The 20,675-nt window shown below is 43.3% G+C and overlaps 1 protein-coding gene across 6 annotated transcripts in view; it reads right to left on the reverse strand.

Annotated features, from left to right (window-relative positions):
• Positions 1-11,304, reverse strand: part of FIRRM (FIGNL1 interacting regulator of recombination and mitosis) — a 399,519-nt gene extending 388,215 nt beyond the window's left edge. For all 6 annotated transcript variants that reach the window (XR_012235300.1, XM_073592830.1, XM_073592831.1 and 3 more), the window contains exons 1-3: positions 11,004-11,304; positions 1,940-1,979; positions 1,764-1,852 (exon numbers count right to left, since the gene is read on the reverse strand). Coding sequence is in view for 5 of the 6 variants with exons in the window: in XM_073592830.1 (XP_073448931.1) it covers positions 1,764-1,852; positions 1,940-1,979; positions 11,004-11,093 (219 nt within the window). In the remaining variant the exon portion in view is untranslated. The remainder of the gene's footprint in view (positions 1-1,763; positions 1,853-1,939; positions 1,980-11,003) is intronic.
• Positions 11,305-20,675: the final 9,371 nt, after the last annotated feature.

Below are 20,675 nucleotides of genomic sequence, written 5' to 3' on the forward strand. Positions count from 1 at the left end.
GCGACAATTCTTTTTTTCAGACCCTCAGAGAGTTCTTTGCCATGAGGTGCCATGTTGAACTACCAGTGACCAATATGAGCGAGTGAGAGCGATAACACCAAAATTTAACAAACTTGCTCCCCATTCACACCTGAGACCTTGTAACACTAACGAGTCACATGAAGCCGGGGAGGGAAAATGGCTAATTGGGCCCAATTTGGACATTTTCACTTAGGGGTGTACGCACTTTTGTTGCCAGCGGTTTAGACATTAATGGCTGTGTGTTGAGTTAGTTTGAGGGGACAGCAAATTTACACTGTTATACAAGCTGTAAACTCACTACTTTACATTGTAGCAAAGTGTAATTTCTTCAGTGTTGTCACATGAAAAGATATAATAGAATATTTACAAAAATGTGAGGGGTGTACTCACTTTTGTGAGATACTGTATTTGATGCTTACACAATGAATGCAAATGTCATCCAAAACATGCAATGTATTTTTTGTGACCTGGTTTTTAATTGGGAGAGGGAATCTTTTTTTGATTAAATTAAATTACAAATTTGATTAATTTTCCTTTATAGAACACATTTTTTTCAAGGGTGAAGGAGGGTGTAGATAAGGTGGTGACCTGATCCAGCCTCCCCCTCTTATACAGCTATGCAATAGATCAGTTCTAATAGTGACCTATTGCTGGCTGGATCAGCTCTGCCCTTGTTGCCAAACAGAAAAGTGTTATGAAGTCACATCACTTTACTTTATGTTTAAATACAATAGTTTCAGATGGTGGGCTGCACAACATTTTTCATATAGAAGTGTAGCTATGAAACAGGTATCTGATGTCTACAAAGCTGTCAGAATGGCAGTACATCTATTTTGGTTATTGGAAATATGGTGTGTGTCTGTTTTCAAATGCCTTAACATAACTCAGTTTAACATGCAAATCGAATAAACCTGTGCTCATTAATGCATAGTAACACTGCTAAAGTGTGAATAGCATCGTATGCAGACAGCAATTACAATTATAATCATTCATTTAATATAAGTCACAAATGAACTTACATTAGCTTCTACAAATTTTGTTTCCTTTATCAAAATGTTCTTCTCCTCAGCAGTCCCTTTCCTTTTACATTACAGGCCCAAACTGACAACCTATGCAGGGCTTCCAATGTCAGCTGTTAGTCTCAGTCCCACACAGTTGCATGACATCCTGATTTCCATGTGACCAGGGCTGTAATGGAAGAGTATTTGACTGAAAATGCAAAGCACTGGTGCATTGCAGGAAAGCAGGCACAACACAAACTGTCATCTCCATGGGGCCCAACATTTTAGGCATTTCTTGCACTTAATTTAGCATCATGGGAGTTTTGTGTAGTCTGTATTCAATATTATAGACTCAGTGAATTTTGAAACCAAACTCCAGCCAATATTTGATTAACAGTGGGGAAGACCTATGGGCCCCTATTAGGTTTTTATTGCTGATCATGTTCCCATCGGGGACACTTTAATCTGCTTCCTATCCAGATGACTAAAAAGGAAGTTAGATGATCTCCTCAACAGGGACACAGATAGCAATAAATCTTCCCTGTTCTAAATTTAAAATCAGGTTTTATTACTGTCGGTGTCCCCTTTGTTGAGATATTAGTTACCTACTTAATGTCCACAAAGGAATGGAGGTAGAATCTATGCAATGACTAAAGAAACAGCAAAAAAAAATATGGTTTCAAACCATTCCACACACAGTCCAAAACTAACTGATGTGCTTTGCAAAAAGTGACACAATACCTTTGGCAGCAGTTGTGAAAATACACCGTGTTCCACCTCCTCCAGGCTGATGTGTGGTAGAAGCACTTCTGTAACAATCTTAAACAGCCCTGGAACAGAAGACAACTTTATAAGTCTACATATGTAAGCGAAAGTATACAGATTTTGAGAGTAGCGAGGAGTTTTAGTCTACTTACGAATCATCTCCTCCCAGCTATCTGAACCCTGAAACATGGAGTGGAATTAATTAAGGAAAGACTGCACACTATATATTTTGTCAGTTTTATACATTGTTTTAAACACATAACCCCAATTCCAAAAAATGGGATGCTGTGTGAAATCTACATAAAAACAAAATGCAATGCTTTGCAGATCTCATAAACCCATATTTTATTCACAATAGAAAAAAATTGATTGCAGCGACGTGTCTCAAAAAAGTTAGGACAGGGCAACAAAAAACTGGAAAAGTAGGTGGAACAAGGAAGAGCTGGAAGAACATTTTGCAACTCATGAGGTTAACTGGAAACAGGTCAGTAACATGATTGAGTATAAAGAAAAGAGCATCTTAGAGAGTAAAAGTGTCTCAGAATGATAAGATGGCCAAAGGTTCACCAATCAGTGAAAAGCTAGGTCTAAAAATTGTTGAACAATTTCAGAATAATGTTCAACGAAAAATTGCAAAGACTAAATAAGACTTGATTAAATGTTTCATCATCTACAGTACATATCATGAAACATTCTGAAAATCTGGGAGAGTCTGTATGCAAGGGACGAGACCAAAAGCGCAATATTGGATGTCCATGATCTTCTGGCCCTCAGACAGCACTGCATTAAAAGCAGACATGATTCTGTGATGGACATTACTGCATGGGCTCAGCAATACTTCCAAAAATCACTGTCCGAACACAGCTCACCTCGCCATCCAAAAATGTATTTGGGTACAGTGTTGCATGACCTAGTAAATGACATGCAAAGACCGACAGGTAGCACTGAAAGGTGAAAATTGGCCTGGGCAGGAAGGGGGTGAAAGCGTCCAGTTATTATTGAGGTGGTTAAAATATGCACAGCAACTAGATCTGTGCAGGCAAACACACTGCATTTGTGACCTGTGTTTCAGGTGTCGTTAATTTAATACTTGCTTCAGATTGCAGGAGCAGTACGTTTTGAACACAGTGCAGGGGGTAAATCTATTCTTCCATACCCCTAGACAAGTGCTTGCCTCTAATGCCGCGTACACACGGTCGGACTTTTCGTCTACAAAAGTCCAACGGACGCCGACGGACTAAAGCTGGCTGGTAATCCGATCGTGTGTGGGCTTCTCCGGACTTTCAGCAGACTTTTTCAGCCTCAAATCCGACGGACTTTAGATTTGAAACATGCTTCAAATCTTTACGTCGTAACTACGACGGACCCCGAAATCCGCTCGTCTGTGTGCTAGTCCGACGGACAAAAACCCATGCTAGGGCAGCTATTGGCTACTGGCTATGAACTTCCTTATTTTAGTCCGGTGTACGTCATCACGTACGAATCCGTCGGACTTTTGTGTGGTCGTGTGTAGGCAAGTCCGTTCGTTAGAAAGTCTGCTGCAAGTCCGCCGAAAGTCCGCAGGAAGTCTGTCGGACAGGCTGTCGGACTTTTGTAGACGAAAAGTCCGACTGTGTGTACGCGGCATTAGGCAAATGGGGGCTCAAATGCAGCCAGTGGTGTCTCCATAGGCCCACATATAATTTTTATTATATGAAATTCTTCAGAAAAAACGGTCAGAGCCTGAAGAGTTACTAGAGAAAAAAAATTGTCAGAGATTGTTCTACGGGAGTGGTTGGGAACTGAAGTCTTGCTATAGAAGATATTCAGATTTTTATATTATGAACCATTAATATTTAAACTTTATGTTTGTTTTGTTAATTTTATTTTGTTAAAAAATTAACAAAGAAAACAAAAAATAAAAAAGCGCAATATTGAAAAAAAAAAAAATTTTCATTTGTAATAAATTTTGCAATGCTTTGTACTAGAATCAATCTTATTTAACAAATGACAAATTAAATAAAAATGTCCTTTTGTTTACAGTAATACTGGGTAAAAAAAAAAAAAGGGACTTTTTTAGCATTGTTCCTTTGTCTAAGAACTGCATAATATATATGATGAAATATATATCAGGTTTGTCCTTAAAAAGAATATGTGTATCACTTTTCTATATTAAAGAGGATCTCCAGTCCCCCACCCCCAAAAAATAAAAGTCAGCAGCTACAGTGCTGTGAAAAAGTATTTCCCCCCTTCCTGATTTTTTTTTTTTTTGCATTTTTGTCACACTTAAATGATTCTGATCATCAAAATGTTTTCAGTATTACACAAAGATAACCAAAGTCAGTACGAAATGCAGTTTTTAAAATTAGGATTTCATTTATTAAGGGAAAAAGTTGTCCAAATCTGCCTGGCAGTATGTGAAAAAGTAATTGCCCTTAAACCTAATAACTGGTTATGTCACCCTTGGCATCAACAACTGCAATCAATTGTTTGCGATAACTGGCAATGAGTCTTTCATATTGCTGTAGAGGAATTTTGGTCCAATCTTTCCAGAATTGTTTTAATTCAGCCACATTTTCCAGCATGAACGTTCTGTTTAAGATCATGCCACAGCATCTCAATCAGATTTAAGCCTGGACTTTGACTAGGCCGCGCCAAAACCTTAATTTTGTGTTTTTAAGCCAATCATACTTGGACTTGCTGGTGTTTCGGATAATTGTACTGCTGCCTAACCCAAGTGCGCTTGAGCTTGAGGTCACAAACTGAGGGCGGGACATTCCTTCAGGATTTTCTGGTAGAGCGCAGAGTTCATGGTTTTATCAATTATGGCAAGACATCCAAGTCATGAAGCGGCAAAGCAGCCCCAGACCATCACACTGCCACCATCATGTTTGACTGTTGGTATGATGTACTTTTAATAAAATGCTGTGTTAGTTTTACGTCAGACGTAACAAGATGCACACCTTCCAACAGGTTCACCTTTTGTCTCATCACTCCACAGCATATTTGTCCAAAAGTCTTAGGGATAATCAAGATTTTTTGGCAAAATGTGAGACAAGCCTTTGTGTTATTTTTTTGTCAGCAGTGGCTTTCGCCTTGGAACTCTCCCATGGATGCCATTTTTGCCCAGTCTCTTAGGCTCGATTCACACCTATGCATGTTGCTTTTGAGCGTTTTTGGAGGTTTTTTTTTCATGCTTGCCACGTTTTTGAGCCGCGTTTTTGCCGCGTTTTTGCCGCGATTTGCGTTTTTTTTTTTTGTTTTTTTTTTCATTTTTTTTTACAGTCTTAAAAAAAAATAAATAAATAAAAAACGGCAAAAACGCACCAAAAACGCATCAAAAACGCTGCAAAAACGCAGCACTTGCGTTTTTGATGCTTGTCCATTGAAAACCATTACATGCAAAACGCTGCTTTTTGCATGAAAAAAAGTCCCCGACCCTTTCCAAAAACGCTGAGATACAAAAAAGCATTGATGTGAACATGTTCCATAGGAACCCATGTTAAAAAATTCCCGTGCATTTCTGCAAAATGCAAAATGCATCAAAAAACGCGTTAGTGTGAATGGGGCCTTATTGTTGAATCATGAACACTGACCTTAACTGAGGCAAGCCACCATGTTTACTAAGGGAAGCCAGCTGTGTCTCCCTGCAGCTTCACAAGCTGCCTACCACTGCATATGCAGCTTGTAAAAGAAAGAAAAACAAAAACTAGCGGCGCAAATCTGAAAAATCCTACAATCTTGTGGTAATGAACTCCCTGCTATTAACACATGAAAAAAAAAAAAAAAAAAAAAAAAAAAAAAAAAAATCAATGCAACCCTCTAACCCCTGTGCCATTACCTGCAAAGTTCATCTATCATATAACAATCTAGATATTCTACATTGAAACAATTAAAGTGCAAATGCAAAAAAATATATACAAAAATAAATGTGTGCCACCAATTTTTTTGGGTGCAAAAAAAATATTACAGTTCATAAATCAAGTTCATACATCCAAATTACAAAGTATTATGCATAAATAAAGTGCATATACTCAAAACTAGAGGTTCACATTCTGAATCCTAGGAAGAATCAAGAACCAAAGCGTGATCCAAGATATCTTATGCATGTGATCATACACCCGATGTGCTCCTCATAAGTCCAAAAGAAACTCAACAGAAACTATGGCTAGTCAAATTATAAACCAGCAAACGCGCTCTGTGTTATATACCAGGCAGATCCACTCTCCTGTTTATGATGTGTCCTCTTGTCAGTTCTGCTCCTGAATTAGACCAAAGGATTTTTAGGGGAAAGTAAGAAAGATCCCCATAGTGTGATACCATTTAAAAAATGCTTGTTTATTAAAACTTGGTTAACGCACTCACATTATACAAGTATCATCCCAACACTAGGGAACAAATGCGTGATGGTTATATATGCCTGTCGGCTCTGGCTGCAGTAACGAAAGCCGTGAGCACAATCCCTGTTAAGGCCGATGGTGTCAGCGTCCTAGCCAGGCCTACTAGTTTCGTCATTCAAAGTTCTCACCGAGCTCTGCAGCCGGAGCCAATAGGCATACATAACCATCACGCGTTTGTTCCCTAGTGTCGGGATTACACTTGAATAATGTGAGTAGTGTCATAATTTCTGGTGAGTTGGACTCATGGTGAAGGAGCACATCGTGTGTGTGTTGACATGAATAAGATATCTTGGATCACACTTTGGTTCTTGATTCTTCCTGGGATTGAGAATATGGACTTCTAGTTTTGAATAAATGCACTTTATTTCTGAATTATACTTTGATATATATGAATTTCGGATGTATGCACTTGATTTATGAACTATAATTTTTTTTGCACCAAAAAATTTTTGGGGATTCTGGTGACATTTTTTCTTTTTTGTATATTTTTTTGCATTTGCACTTTGAATATAGAATATCTAGATGTTATATGACAGATTAACTTTGCAGGTAATGGCACAGATTTTAGAGAGTTGCATTGATTTTTTTTCACGTGTTAATAGCAGGGAGTTCATTATCACGAGATTGTAGGATTTTTCAGCTTTTTGCCTATGAACCGGTGATTCACTGGTATTGAGTGGCAGCAATCTCATTTAAATTCCTCTTTTGTCCACTAATATCTGTGGCGCTGGTTCTTCTCTCATTTGTCCACTGCACCTTGTGAATGGTCCTGCGGCCTTCTGGGAGCTGAAACTTGTCTCAGAAGGCTGTGGACGGGGGGGGGGGGCTGAACTTCCATTCAGATCACCTAGGGGATTTGAGCGGGAGTAGGAGAGGTTACCTGCCAAACCAGGTACCCGCTCCCCTCCCCAAAAAAATAACTGTTCAAAAGTAAAGGAAGAGGTGGGGAGGAAGCAGAAAAAGCCAAACTTCCCCTTTTTAGGTGAAGTTCCACTTTAAGAAATGGAAAAATCACTGCCAAATAAACAGGTCCATAAGGCCCCTTTCACACTGGGGCGGTGGGGGCGTCGGCGGTACAACAGCGCTATTTTTAGCGCTGCTGTACTGTCGTTCTTCGGCCGAAGAATTCGGCCTCTAGCAGTGCAGTTTTAACCCCCGCTGGCGGCCGAAAAAGGGTTAAAATCCCTCGTACAGCGCGGCTATAGCCGCGGTATTGCCGCGCTGTCCCATTGATTTCAATGGGCAGGAGCGGTGAAGGAGCGGTGAATACACCGCTCCAAAGAAGCGGTTTGCAGGACTTTTTTCACCGTCCTGCCAGCGCACCGCTTCGGTGTGAAAGCCCTCGGGCTTTCACACTGAACAAACAGCGGAGGCTGTTTAGGGGCGGTTTGCAGGCGGTATTTTTAGCGCAATACCGCCTGCAAACCGCCTCAGTGTGAAAGGGGCCTAACAGAAATGTAAAAATTGCTCTGGTTTGTACAAGTTTGGGAGGTGAAGTGGTTGAAATTATGCATTGCCTTGAAATGGCAAAAAAAAAAAAACTGGTACAGAAAAATGTCTATAGGCTACAAAAAACCCTTCTGGGTTATTAGGTTAAAGTTAACCATGGATTATTATGGCTCTAGAATTATCACTCTTGTGATGCAATCATTGTTTACATACACACCCTACATGCACATTTTGATGTGTGCGCAAAGCAAAGTTAGGTACTTTTTTATTTATATTCATTTCAATTTATTTTTTTTACGTTAGTGCTATCATGCTACATCGATAAACGTACCTTGGTGGACAAGGGGTAAAGAGGAACTTCACCTAACACCCCCTCCCCCCGAAAGAAAAAGTAAACCTCCTCTTCTTTCTATGCTGTAAAAACATATTTACAAGCTCAGATGGTATAGCGTTCTCTTTTGCTGCCATCTCCTTCTTGTACATCATCATTGGGCTGGCTGTCTCTTCCAGGTTCTTGCACCTGGCCCCCTGATGACACACCCTGTGCATCTGTTCTACACTGTCCTGGGATTCTTGACGTGGGTATCCTAGGAGGCTTTGAGCACCGGAATTCTTGCCTAGGTGAGAAAATGGAGGCACTGGCTTCTTCATTTAACCACTTCAGCCCCCCAGAAGGATTTGCCCCCTTAATGATCAGGCCATTTTTTGATACGGCACTGCGTCGCTTTAACTGACAATTGCGCGGTCGTGCGACGCTGTACCCAAACAAAATTTGTACTTTTACTTTGTACTTTGCACTTTTTTTTCTTTTGGTAGTATTTGATCACCTCTGCGTTTTTGTTTTTTTACGCGATATACAAATAAAAGAGCAATAATTTTGAAAAAAAAAAACTGATATTTATTTACTTTCTGCTGTAATAAATATCCCAATTAAAAAAAAAAAAAACCATTTCTTTATCAGCTTAGGCTAATATTTCTTTTACATATTTTTGGTAAAAAAAAAAAAAATCGCAATAAGTGAATATTGATTGGTTTGCGCAAAAGTTATAGCGTCTACAAAATAGGAAATAGATTTATGGCATTTTTTTTTTTCTTTTCACTAGCAGTGGTGGCGATCTGCGATTTTTAGCGGGACTGCGACATTGCGGCAGACAGGTCGGACACTTTTTTGGGACCGTTGACATTTATACAGCGATCAGAGCTAAAAATAGCCACCGATTACTGTATAAATGTCATTGGCTTGGAAGAGATTAACACTAGGGGGAGATCAAGGGGTTAAATGTGTATCCTAGGGAGTATTTCTGACTGTGGGGGGGGTGGGACTGCCTGGAGGAGGAGACCGATCGCTGTCCATACCCAGTATGAACAGCAGATCTGTCTACTCTCCCCTGACAGAACAGAGATCTGTCTGTTTACATTGACAGACCTCCCTTCTGTCTCTCAGGAGCGATTGCAGGTGCCCAGTGGACATCGCGGCCACCGGACACGTGCATCAGCTCCTACGTCACACAGCGGGTGCGTGCTCCCTATACCCCTTAAAGCGCCCGCCGTACAGGCACGCTGATTTGCACAGGGGAGCCAATCTGCCATTGTATAACAACGGCGGCTGGTTAAAAAAAAATAAAAAATAAATAAAAATGTCTCAGATTGTGTGAAGAGAGGGGGAGGGTTAAATATTTTGTTAACTAGAAAAAGAGGGTGAAGGTCAGCATTAAAGAGATAACAGCACTGCGGCTGACACTCCCAGATGTGCAAGAAAGGGTTTTCTCCACTGGTCACTGTGCTTCTTCCTGCCAGCCCATAAGTAAGTAGTTTGTCCTGCAGTGACATATTGCCCAGCAGAAGGGATGTTTATGCATAGCTGGGACACACCATCTGACACATCCAGGAGTGTCAGCAACACAGAGCTCTTGAAGACAAAAATGTAAAGCCCAACTCTGGGCAACTAAAAAAATATCCTTTGCAGTGGTGCTATGCCTGCATTGCAAGGGTTAATTGCTTGTTTCAGTCTAGGGGAAAGGAAAAAAAAGGAATTACCTGATTCACTCTGCAACTAAACTGGTCCCTGTTGCCTCTTCTCCCCCCACGCTCTAGACATCATCTAAGCCAAAGCAGGGTCCATATTCCTGCCTTAGAAGTGTTGATGCCAAGGGACAGTAAACCACCAGAGTGGGGTAGCGCCATCTACTGAGAGAGAGTGGAGGACCAGGTAAGTAAAAGCGTTTCTCCTCTCCCCTAGACTAAACGAGCAATTAAAGTGGAAGGGGTTTTTTCCCCCTTTTTAACTTGTGCCTATAATAAAGCTTACCTGTAGGTACAGTAAATATCTTCTAAACTTGCACAGTTTGGGAGATATTCATACTGCATGCAGCTGGTGACATCATGGCATACCCATGCCACGAATTAATGAATGGCATACCCATGCCACGGCTCCTGCTCACATGTGCAGGAATGAGGTCATCGCTGCTTGGCCAGTCAGATGCCTGGCGCATGCAAACCCAGAAGACATATTGGGGGAAGATGGAAGCCCTGTCAGCAGAACGCTGGAGGGCTTCGGTCTAAGGTAAGAATTTCATAATGTGCTAGTATGTAATGCATACTGACACCATATGCCATTGTCTTGCAGGTTTGTTTTTTTAAATCGGCTGCAGTTTACTACCGTTTTAACCTTTGCATTGCAGGAACAGCCCCACGGCAAGGGATCATTTTTTCCGGAGTTAGGCTTTAACATCCCAAGAACCAGAGAAGCGTCAGGGTCTGTACTTTTTTAACGCAGTCACTGGGGTGTGCCATGAGGCTCCTTTCACACTTTACGACTTGAAGCAATGCCTGTGTAATCTTTAAGTCTATGGACCTCAAGTCGCATCAAAGTAGTACAAGGACTACTTTGAAGTCGCTGCCACTTGAAGACGCACAGATATGAATGGTACTCATTGGAAATCATGGGGTACGGCTTGTCATAGGACTTTGCAGCCCCAAGTCGCACAAGTGTGAAAGGGGCCTGAGGTAAACTGTGCGCATGCACCAGTTACAACACTTCATGCGGTTCTCTTTCGTAAACTCATAGAAACATCACAAACTGGCACTTCATCCACCTTTAGGCAGAGCCATGCATTGTGATACAGCGGGGTGATTTGAAAAAATGCAGCTTGTCCACCTTTTCTCAGCACAGCCACGTGACCTGAACACAGAGAACACTAATGTCTCCTCTACGCCATGGGCCCAACACATAGCAGTGTGAATGGGCCCCTCATCTGCTGGTTACACACTGCCCACATTTCCCTTTCATTCCCCGAGGACACATAAGTGATTACAGGGCTTCCTCTACATAAGAAAACAAGCCCAAAGTAAAGAAAGCGCCGTGCCCATGTCATACACATCAGGATATACGAAGTTTGGGGAGAGCTGTGTGTAACTCTCTCCGGCAGGTCTCCTGGCTCCAGCTCCTCATCTCCTCCACACCTTCTGTCTGTGACATGGTGACGTGAGTCCGTCCAGTCTCTGTAGAAATGAATGGCGTCAAATCCCAGCAGTCAGTGCGCTGTGTCCGGTCCTGTCACCTCAGCATAGGGAAATCCTGCGGCTACCTGTGGCATTGTGTCCGCTCACTGTACGGAGAGAGACACGAGCCTCGGAGTCTGATGGCGGGAACACAGAGCGGCCCCGCCTGGTCCTTTGCTCAGCATGTGACGTATGAGGCAGAAAGTCATGAGGAGGAGTCTCGCTCGTGTAGTGTCCTGGCTGAGTTTATGGAGGTTCCAAGCAAGCTGCCCTCCGATATCGTACTGTAATATGGGGGAGATCTGTCCATTGATCTTCCTCATAAAGCCTGTGAAGACCAGCAGTCGTCCTGGTGCTGTACACAGGTTTAGCAGGTCATCCCAGGATGAACCCCTTTGCAGTGTTCAGCTGTCTGCTGTAACTTGTACTGTCATTTCAATATCCACTTGAACTTCAAAAGATTTTACCCCCTTAGGCTGGATTCACACCTATGCAGTTTTAGTGCTTTTTGCATTTTGCAGATTTGCCCCACAGTCCATTTAACATGGTTTCCTATGGACCACGATCTGCAGTGCAAATCTGTAAAATGCAAAAAGCACAAAAAATGCATAGGTGTGAATCCAGCCTTAATGACCAGGCCATTTTGTTGCTATTCAGCACAGCGCTACTTTAACCGGTTCAATACAGGGCATTTTCACCCCCTTTCTTCCCAGACCAATTTTTAGTTTTCAGCGCTGGCGCACTTTAAACGACGGTCGTGCGACGTTGTACCAAAACAAAATTGACGTCCTTTTTTTTTTAATATAACCGCTTCAGCCCTGGAAGATTTTACCCCCTTCCTGACCAGAGCATTTTTTGCGATTCGGCACTGCACCGCTTTAACTGACAATTGCACGGTCGTGTGACATTGTACCCAAACAAAATTGATGTCCTTTTTTTCCCACAAATAGAGCTTTATTTTGGTCATATTTGCTCATCTCTGCAGTTTTTATTTTTTGCGCTATAAACAAAAAAACAACAATTTTGAAAAAAAAACAATATCTTTTACTTTTGTTATAATAAATATCCCCAAAAAATAACGAATTTCTTCGTCATTTTTTCATAATTTCTTTAAGCCAATTTGTATTCTTCTACATATTTTTTGTAAAAAAAAATCGCAATAAGAATATATTGATTGGTTTGCGCAAAAGTTATAGCATCTTCAAAATAGGGGATAGATTTATGGCAATTTTTTTTTTTAATACTAATGATGGTGAACTGTGATTTTTAGCGGTACTGTGACATTGTGGCAGACAGATCGGAAACTTTCAAGACACTTTTTTGGGACCATTGACCTTTATACAGCAATAAGAGCTAAGAAATAGCCACTGATCACTGTATAAATGTCACTAGCATGGAAGGGGTTAACACTAGGGGGCGATCAAAGGGTTAAGTGTGTCCTAGGGAGGTGTTTCTAACTGGGGGGGATGGGACAGACAGGAAGTGGAGAGAAATCTGTTCCTGAATACTACTTCCCTGACAGAATGGGGATCTGTCTGTTTACATTGACAGATCCCTGTTTTGTCTCTGTGAGGAGCGATCGCGGGTGGCCGACAGACATTGTGGCCATCCGCATTTAAAGAGCCCACGTACAATGATGGCGATTCACACAGCTGTGCCAACCTGCCACAGTACAACTGTGGCGGGTGGTCGGCAAGTAGTTAAAGTGTTTGTTACCCTAAAAAAAAAAAAAAAAAAAAAATAGATCCTGTTCCCTTAAAGCATGCTGTGTAATTTGGCACCTTCTATCAACTGAAATACCTGGCTGATATCTTGCCTGGTTCTGCCCTCCCCCCTGTAAACTGACCACGATTTATCATGGCTGCTGAGCCCTGATACCGTGGTCAGTTTACGTGCCTCCATCATCGACTCTCTCCCCCTGTTCCCCCCCGCCTGCCTGTCAGCTCGTACCAGTGCCGCTCTGCCCCCCTGCCCGTTTCTACAGAAGTGTTATGTTTATTGTTATGTTCATACCATCCCTTCTGTTGGATAACAACATGTGTCCTAGTGCCTGTTCTTTATTAAAAAAAAATTTCTACCTGATTTCACAGCGCCTCCTGGCGCTCACGTGACTTCTCTGCTCTCTCCTCCTGGCTGACATCAGCGGGAGTTCTTGGCGTTCCCTCTGGAGCTGTCTGATGGGGAGGAGAGAGGAGAGAGCCGAGGAGTCACGTGAGCGCCGGGAGGCACTGTCAAATGAGGTAGAAATCTTTTTTTTTTTATAAAGCACAGACACTAGGACACATTTTGTTATGTAACAGAGAGGATGGTATAAACATAACATAGTGGCTTAACAACCACTTTAACTCGCGATTGCGTGGTCATGCAACACTGTACACAAACAAAATGTATATCCTTTTCTTTTACACAAATAGAATTTTCTTTTTGGTGGTATTTGATGATTTGATCACCTCTGGGGTTTTTTTTTTGCGTTTTAAATAAAAAAAGATTGAAAATTTTGGAAAACAAAAATTTTTTACTTTCTACTATAAAACATATCCAATAAAAATTCTAATTTCTTCATAAGATTTGGCCAAAATATATTCTGCTACATGTCTTTGGTAAAAAATCCCAATAACCTTATATTGATTGGTTTGCACGAATGCTATAGTGTCTACAAACTATGGTATTTTTTTATATACTACTAATGGCAGTGATCAGCGATTTATAATGGGACTGCGATAGAGCGGCGGGAAATCTGACACTTACTGACTCTGGGAGAAACTGACTAACTGCTGCTGACATCACCTGTGCCATTAATACAGTGATTAGTAATAATACTATACACTGTCACTGTACTAATGACACTGGCTGGGAAGGGGCTAACATCTAGGACCATTAAGGGGTTAAATGCACTATATTTTCAGAAGTATTGGGACGCCTGCCTTTACACGCACATGAACTTTAATGGCATCCCAGTCTTAGTCCGTAGGGTTCAACATTGAGCTGGCCCACCCTTTGCAGCTATAACAGCTTCAACTCTTCTGGGAAGGCTGTCCACAAGGTTTAGGAGTGTGTCTATGGGAATGGTTGACCATTCTTGTAGAAGCACATTTATGAGGTCAGGCACTAATGTTGGACGAGAATGCCTGGCTCACAGTCTCCGCTCTAATTCATCCCAAAGGTGTTCTATCGGGTTGAGGTCAGGACTAGAGCTGCACGATTCTGGCTAAAATGAGAATCACAATTTTTTTGCTTAGAAGATAGACCGCGATTATTGCGTAACATCATCTTTCACATTAAAACAAAAAAAAGTTGGGCTAACTTTACTGTTTTGTTTTTGTTTTTTGTTTTTTTTTTTTTATTCATTGAAGTGTATTTTTTCCCAAAAAATTGCATTTGAAAGACCGCTGGGCAAATACAGTGTGACATAAAATATTGCAGCAATTGCCATTTTATTCCCTAGGGTCTCTGCTAAAATATATATAGTGTTTGGGGGTTCCAAGTAATTTACTAGCAAAAAATATTGATTTTAACTTAAAGAAGTGTCAGAAAATGATTTAGACTTTAAAGCGGAGTTCCACCCAAATTTTGAACAATATCTGTATGTATTCTCTTCCTTGCCTAGATGCTGACATGCCGTTTAAAAAAATTTAAAACGCCGTAATTACCTTTTATTTTTCTATTCTTCTTTGCACTTCCTGGTTCTCCTCCCGTGGGAGTAGGCGTGTTTCTAGCCTCTCCCAGACTCCTGGGAGCTAGTCTCAGGCTTCCCAGGATGCCACTGAGCATGTGCGGGAACGAGCGATGAATGCTGGGAGCACAGCATTCACCACATCCAGGAAATAAATGCTTGTGGGCTTCAAATGCCCACAATGAAGATGGAAACCGCCTGCAGTGAATAATATATGTTATTCTTTCCGACGAAATCTGACACAGGCGGACATATTACACACAATATGTGAGTATGTAATGCTGAGAAGAAAAGTTTGTGAATGAACTAAAAAAAAAAAAAAACGATAGATAGGTGGACCCCCGCTTTAAGTGGTTAAACTTCCTGCATTTACACGTTGTTGAAAACTTGGCAGACTGCCCAGCTTATTTATTTACACAGAAGTTCTTTCCCTTTGATCTAAGAAGGAAGCTTAGTTAAAATGTATCAAGTTAAAGACTTGGCAGAATGCCCGAATGCTTTCTTTTGACAGCTGAGTGAGCAGATAAAGTTTCTCCACTTGTTATATTATAGAATCGGCAACCTCTGCAGGAGAGATTGTTAGGGGAGGTGAATCGAGATCACGATTTTTTAACGATTAATTGTGCAGCTCTAGTCAGGACTCTGTGTAGGCCATTCAAGTTCCTCCACCCCAAACTCGCTCATCCATGTCTTTATGGACCTTGCTTTGCGCATTGGTTCAAATCATTTGGTGGAGGGGGGATTAAGGTGTGGGGTTGTTTTTCAGGGGTTGGCGTCCGCATACCAAGACATTTTGGACAATTTCATGCTCCCAACTTTGTGGGTACAGTTTAGGGGTGGCCCCTTCCTGTTCCAACATGACTGTGCACCAGTGCACAAAGCAAGGACCATAAAGACATGGATGAGTGAGTTTGGGGTGGAGGAACTTGACTGGCCTGCACCCCAACCCAATAAAACACCTTTGGGATGAATTAGAACAGAGACTGCAAGCCAGGCCTTCTTGTCCAACATCAGTGCCTGACCTCACAAATGCGCTTCTGGAAGAATGGTCAAACATTCCCATAGACACACTCCTAAACCTTGTGGACAGCCTTCCCAGAAGAGTTGAAGCTGTTATAGCTGCAAAGGGTGCACCAACTCAATATTGAATCCTACAGACTAAGACTGGGATGCCATTAAAGTTCATGTAAAGGCAGGAGTCCCAATATTTTTGATAATATAGTGTATGTGCATAATTATGTATAATGTGTGTATAGTGTGCTGCTTTTACTAACTGATCTCTCAGTTTCTTATCCCAAGAAACTGGCAGATCGCCCCCTTCGTACAGAGCTCTGTGTTGTTTACCAACAGCCAATCAGCAGGTCACAGCCATGAATCATTGGCCAGGGCTTGCCGACAGGCTCTCTCTGTGTGTAATCACAGTGTGTGCCGGCCGGGGGGCATTCATGCGCACATCCTAAACCCGGAAGTAGACAGCTATGTACAGGTATGTCATTCTGCCTCAGTTGCGGTACATTGCAGTCACTGCCTTGGTCGCAGTACATTGCAGTCAAGTGGATATAGCCTTTCAAGACCAATGTCTGGTGGTAGTTCACTTAATAGTATGTTCAGGGCTTTTCTTTTTTGGTCATACTTCTCCCCTGGGTCACAGGAGTTCACTTATCCTTGCTCTCCTGTGACCCAGAGTCAGCTGATAGGGGGCTATTGCATGCTATCAGCTGACCTGGCAGAGGACCAACAGGCTCTCGAAGGATCCCAACAATATTGTCAGGATAGACTCAGCTGCCTGGCCAGAGCCAGCTGCACCTGCCCCCAGCCTGGTGTCCCAGTGAGCACTTGGAGGAACAGAGTTAGGAGCGGTGACTGACAATCACTGCTCTCCGCTCTGAGCAAACTGAGAGCTGAGCAATCAGCGGTTATGTGATCACTCAGTTTTCAATCTTAGAGCCAATCTGAGTCAAATCCATCATCATATGGGTGCTGAAGCGTGGAGGTGAGTATGTGTTTGTTTTTTTCAAACTACATACTTTGCCTTAAAAGAACTACCTGCATCTAATTCAGGCTTGTGCCAGTGTCGGTAACATGGCCAACATGTGAGCCAAATTCAAGTAGTTTTTACTACCCCCACTTTAACTCCACTGTATATAAATGGCCTGACAGGACAAGAGTCAATTCAGAAGGACATACAGGGTGCACAGTGGCTTGATCTGTGATCGGCTGTACCATCTGAATGCTGTGACCAATCACGGCAGTCAAAGTAATTATAGTAAACAGGCCCCTTTCACACGGACGGATAGAATTGTGCTTTTAGCTGCGTTTTCTACCGCAGCTAAACGCACACAATGCTTTCCTATGGCCCCATTCACACACTGTGTTTAGCTGCGTTTTGATTACATGCGGTTTGGTGCGGATAGGAAAAATAGAATTGACTGTGTCCAGGAGCGATTTAGCACAGCTATCCGTACATAACCGCAGGTAATCGCAGTGCACTGTGTCAGCTGCAGATAGCAGCGCCGAGCTGGCTCGCTCATCGGGAAAGGAAAAATGTTTTTTCCTTTCCCAATGAGCGACAAGCACGGGGATCCGACTTGGATCCCTGCCAATGCCAGGCACTGTGTTTTGTATGAATCTTGAGGGGGAACTCCACGCCAAATTTTACGTAAAAAACCAGCATGGGCTCCCCTGCAAGAGCATACCAGGCCCTTTGGTCTGGTATGAATTTTAAGGGGCATCCCCTATGCCAAAAAAACGGCATGGGGGTCCCCACAACATCCATACCAGACCCTTATCCGAGCACGCAGACCGGTCGGTCAGGAAGATGCCACCCCGGCGGGGTCACCAGGTGATGTCACCCGGTGACCCTGCCCCCTATGTCGTCACAGTCCCATCATGCCCCGGGCCTGTGATGTCATAAGGGGGCGGGGTAACCGGGTGACATCACCCGGTGGCCACGCCCCATGCCTATATAATTGGTTGCGGACCTCGCTCATGGCATTACAGCGAGAGGGAGCGTTGTGTCAACATCTTTGGAAGAGAAGAGGGAAGAAGACTGGGCTCTTCCGCTAGCAAAAGAGCGGCAAAAGAGCAGAAAATAGCGGAGGAGCCCGGCAGAAGGAAGAAGGCACTGGAGAAGAACCAGAGAGCGCGTAGACGACACCGGAGAGAGGGAGAAGAGGCCTGAGAGACCCCCAAAGTCGGCAGAAGATCCCCGAAGTCGGAAGAAGACCCCCGAAGTCGAAAGAAGACCCCCGGAGCTGACTAATAAATTACTTTTAAAACCTGTGTAGTGTGTTTTTTTATTGACACTTTTTTCCCCCAGGTGAATGGGTAGGGGTACGATGTACCCCATACTCATTCACATATGTTGGGGGGCCTGGATCTGGGGGCCCCCTTATTAAAGGGGGCTCCCGGATTCCGATAAGCCCCCTGCCCGCAGACCCCGACAACCAACGACCAGGGTTGTCGGGAAGAGGCCCTTGTCCTCATCAACATGGGGATGAGGTGCTTTGGGGTGGGGGGCTCCGCAGAGCGCCCCCCTTGCCCCAAAGCACCAACCCCCCATGTTGAGGGCATGAGGCCTGGTACAGTTCAAGAGGGGGGGCGCTTGCTCGTCCCCACCCCCTTTCCTAACCGACCGGGCTGCGTGCTCGGATAAGGGTCTGGTATGGATTTTGGGGGGACCCCCACGCCATTTTTTCAGCGTAGGGGGTGCCCCTTAAAATCCATACTAGACCGAAGGGCCTGGTATGCTCTTGTAGGGGAACCCATGCCGGTTTTTTATTTAAAATTTGGCGTGGAGTTCCCCCTCAAGATTCATACCAAACACAATGCCTGGTATTGGCGGGGATCCAAGTTGGATCCCAGTTCAATATGAGTCGGTACCCTGTCGGGTTGCTATGGAAATGGCAAACTGCAGCTAATCGCACTGTACAAATGCAGCTGATCGCAGTGCCTGGTGTCTTGAATTTCACAGAAAAAAAAACATGCTTTTAACTGCGGCCGAATAGCTGTCCATGTGAAAGGTGCCTTAGAGTAAACATAAAGCCTATGTTTACTACTGTGATGGCTGTGATTGGTCACAGTAATCACAGTAGCAAACAATGACTGCATGAATGCAGCTGAACAGTGTTAAAAATGATTGCTTATATACAGGGCCAGTGCAAGGATTTTTGTCTACTTAGGCGAAGGTGCATTTTGGTGCCCACCTCCCACCAACCGTTCTCCTGCCACCCCCCTCCCCTTCAAAATGCAAACCCCCACCCCATATGGCATACACTTTTTTTGCCTGCTGATGTTACATAATCAATGTTACCATGCTTTCAGTCATGAATGTAATGCAAAGTAGATTGCATTGCATTACATTCTTTCCCAGCCTTGATGGCCAGGGAAACTGTCAGTGTTGCTTTCGGGTCAGGAACAAGAACGGGAGAAGAGCGAACGTGTGTCTGCTCTTCTCCCTCCCCTTTACCTGGTGGCACCTGCTATGCCGGTCCTGGACACCAGAGATGGGCAAGCAGCACTCAGGATACTTAGGGGAGGGGGACACTTTACTGGGGTGCAGTGTTGCCAACCCCCTGAAGTGAAATTTACTTAAAGGGCGCCCAAAATTTACAAACGGAACCAATTTTTTACTGGCAAAAATCATGACATTTACTGGCAGAGCCACATTTTTTACAGAGACTTAAAAAAAGTACATAAAATGGCAGATTTGAGTGTAAAACAGTCCAATTATCAATTTTTAAGCTATATATTGTGCTAATCGCACATGTAACTAGTGCAATTTAGTAATGCATTTAAGGTATAACAAAAGGCAAAAAACATATTTCTCCATTTATATAAAGGTCAGGTTAATATAACCCAATACGGGGTTTTCCTTTACAGTGTACGCAGGAACCCTATGGACCCTGACGTAATAGAGAGCTCTGAGGACTCTGATATAAGAGGTGATGCTGCGGACTCTGATGTAAAGGGAAACTCTTATGTAAGACAGTCTCTGATCACCTCAGCCCCTCCTTATACAAAAGTCCATAGAGATCCCCCTAACATTGCAGTCCACAGAAACTGCAGACATTGCAAAAGAGATCATAAGAGACCGCGTACATGTCACAGGAGATGGTCAGAGACTGCATACATGGCACAGGACATGATCAGAGACTGCATACATGGCATAAGAGATGATCAGAGACTGCGGACATGACACAAGAGATGATCAGAGACTGCAGACATTGCACAAGGTATGGTCAGAGACTGCATACATGGCACAAGACATGGTCAGAGACTGCATACATTGCACAAGGAATGATCAGAGACTGCAGACATGGCACAGGAGATGGTCAGAGACTGCAGACATGATGGTCTGAGAGTGCAGGCATGGCACAGGAGATGGTCTGAGACTGCAGACATGGCACAGGAGATGGTCAGAGACTTTGGACATGGCACAAGGGATGGTGAGAGACTGCAGACATGGCACAAGAGATGGTCAGAGACTGCATACATACATGGCACAAGAGACAATTAGAGACTGTGGGCATGGCACAAGGGACAGTAAGAGACTGCGGGCATGGCACACGGAATGGTCAGAGACTGCGGGCATGGCATGGCACAAGGGATGGTCAGAGACTGTGGGCATGGCACACAGAATGGTCAGAGACTGCAGACATGGCACAAGAGGTCAGGGCCATTCAAGAACAGTCACTGAGTTGTTGTGAAGCCACTCCTTCGTTATTTTAGCTGTGTGCTTAGGGTCATTGTCTTGTTGGAAGGTAAACCTTCTGCCCAGTCTGAGGTCCTAAACACTCTGGAGAAGGTTTTTATCCAGGATATCCCTGTACTTGGCCACATTCATCTTTCCCTCGATTGCAACCAGTCGTCCTGTCCCTGCAGCTG

The sequence above is a fragment of the Aquarana catesbeiana genome, linkage group LG07 (genome assembly GCF_042186555.1).
Source record: "Aquarana catesbeiana isolate 2022-GZ linkage group LG07, ASM4218655v1, whole genome shotgun sequence".
NCBI lineage: Eukaryota > Metazoa > Chordata > Amphibia > Anura > Ranidae > Aquarana > Aquarana catesbeiana.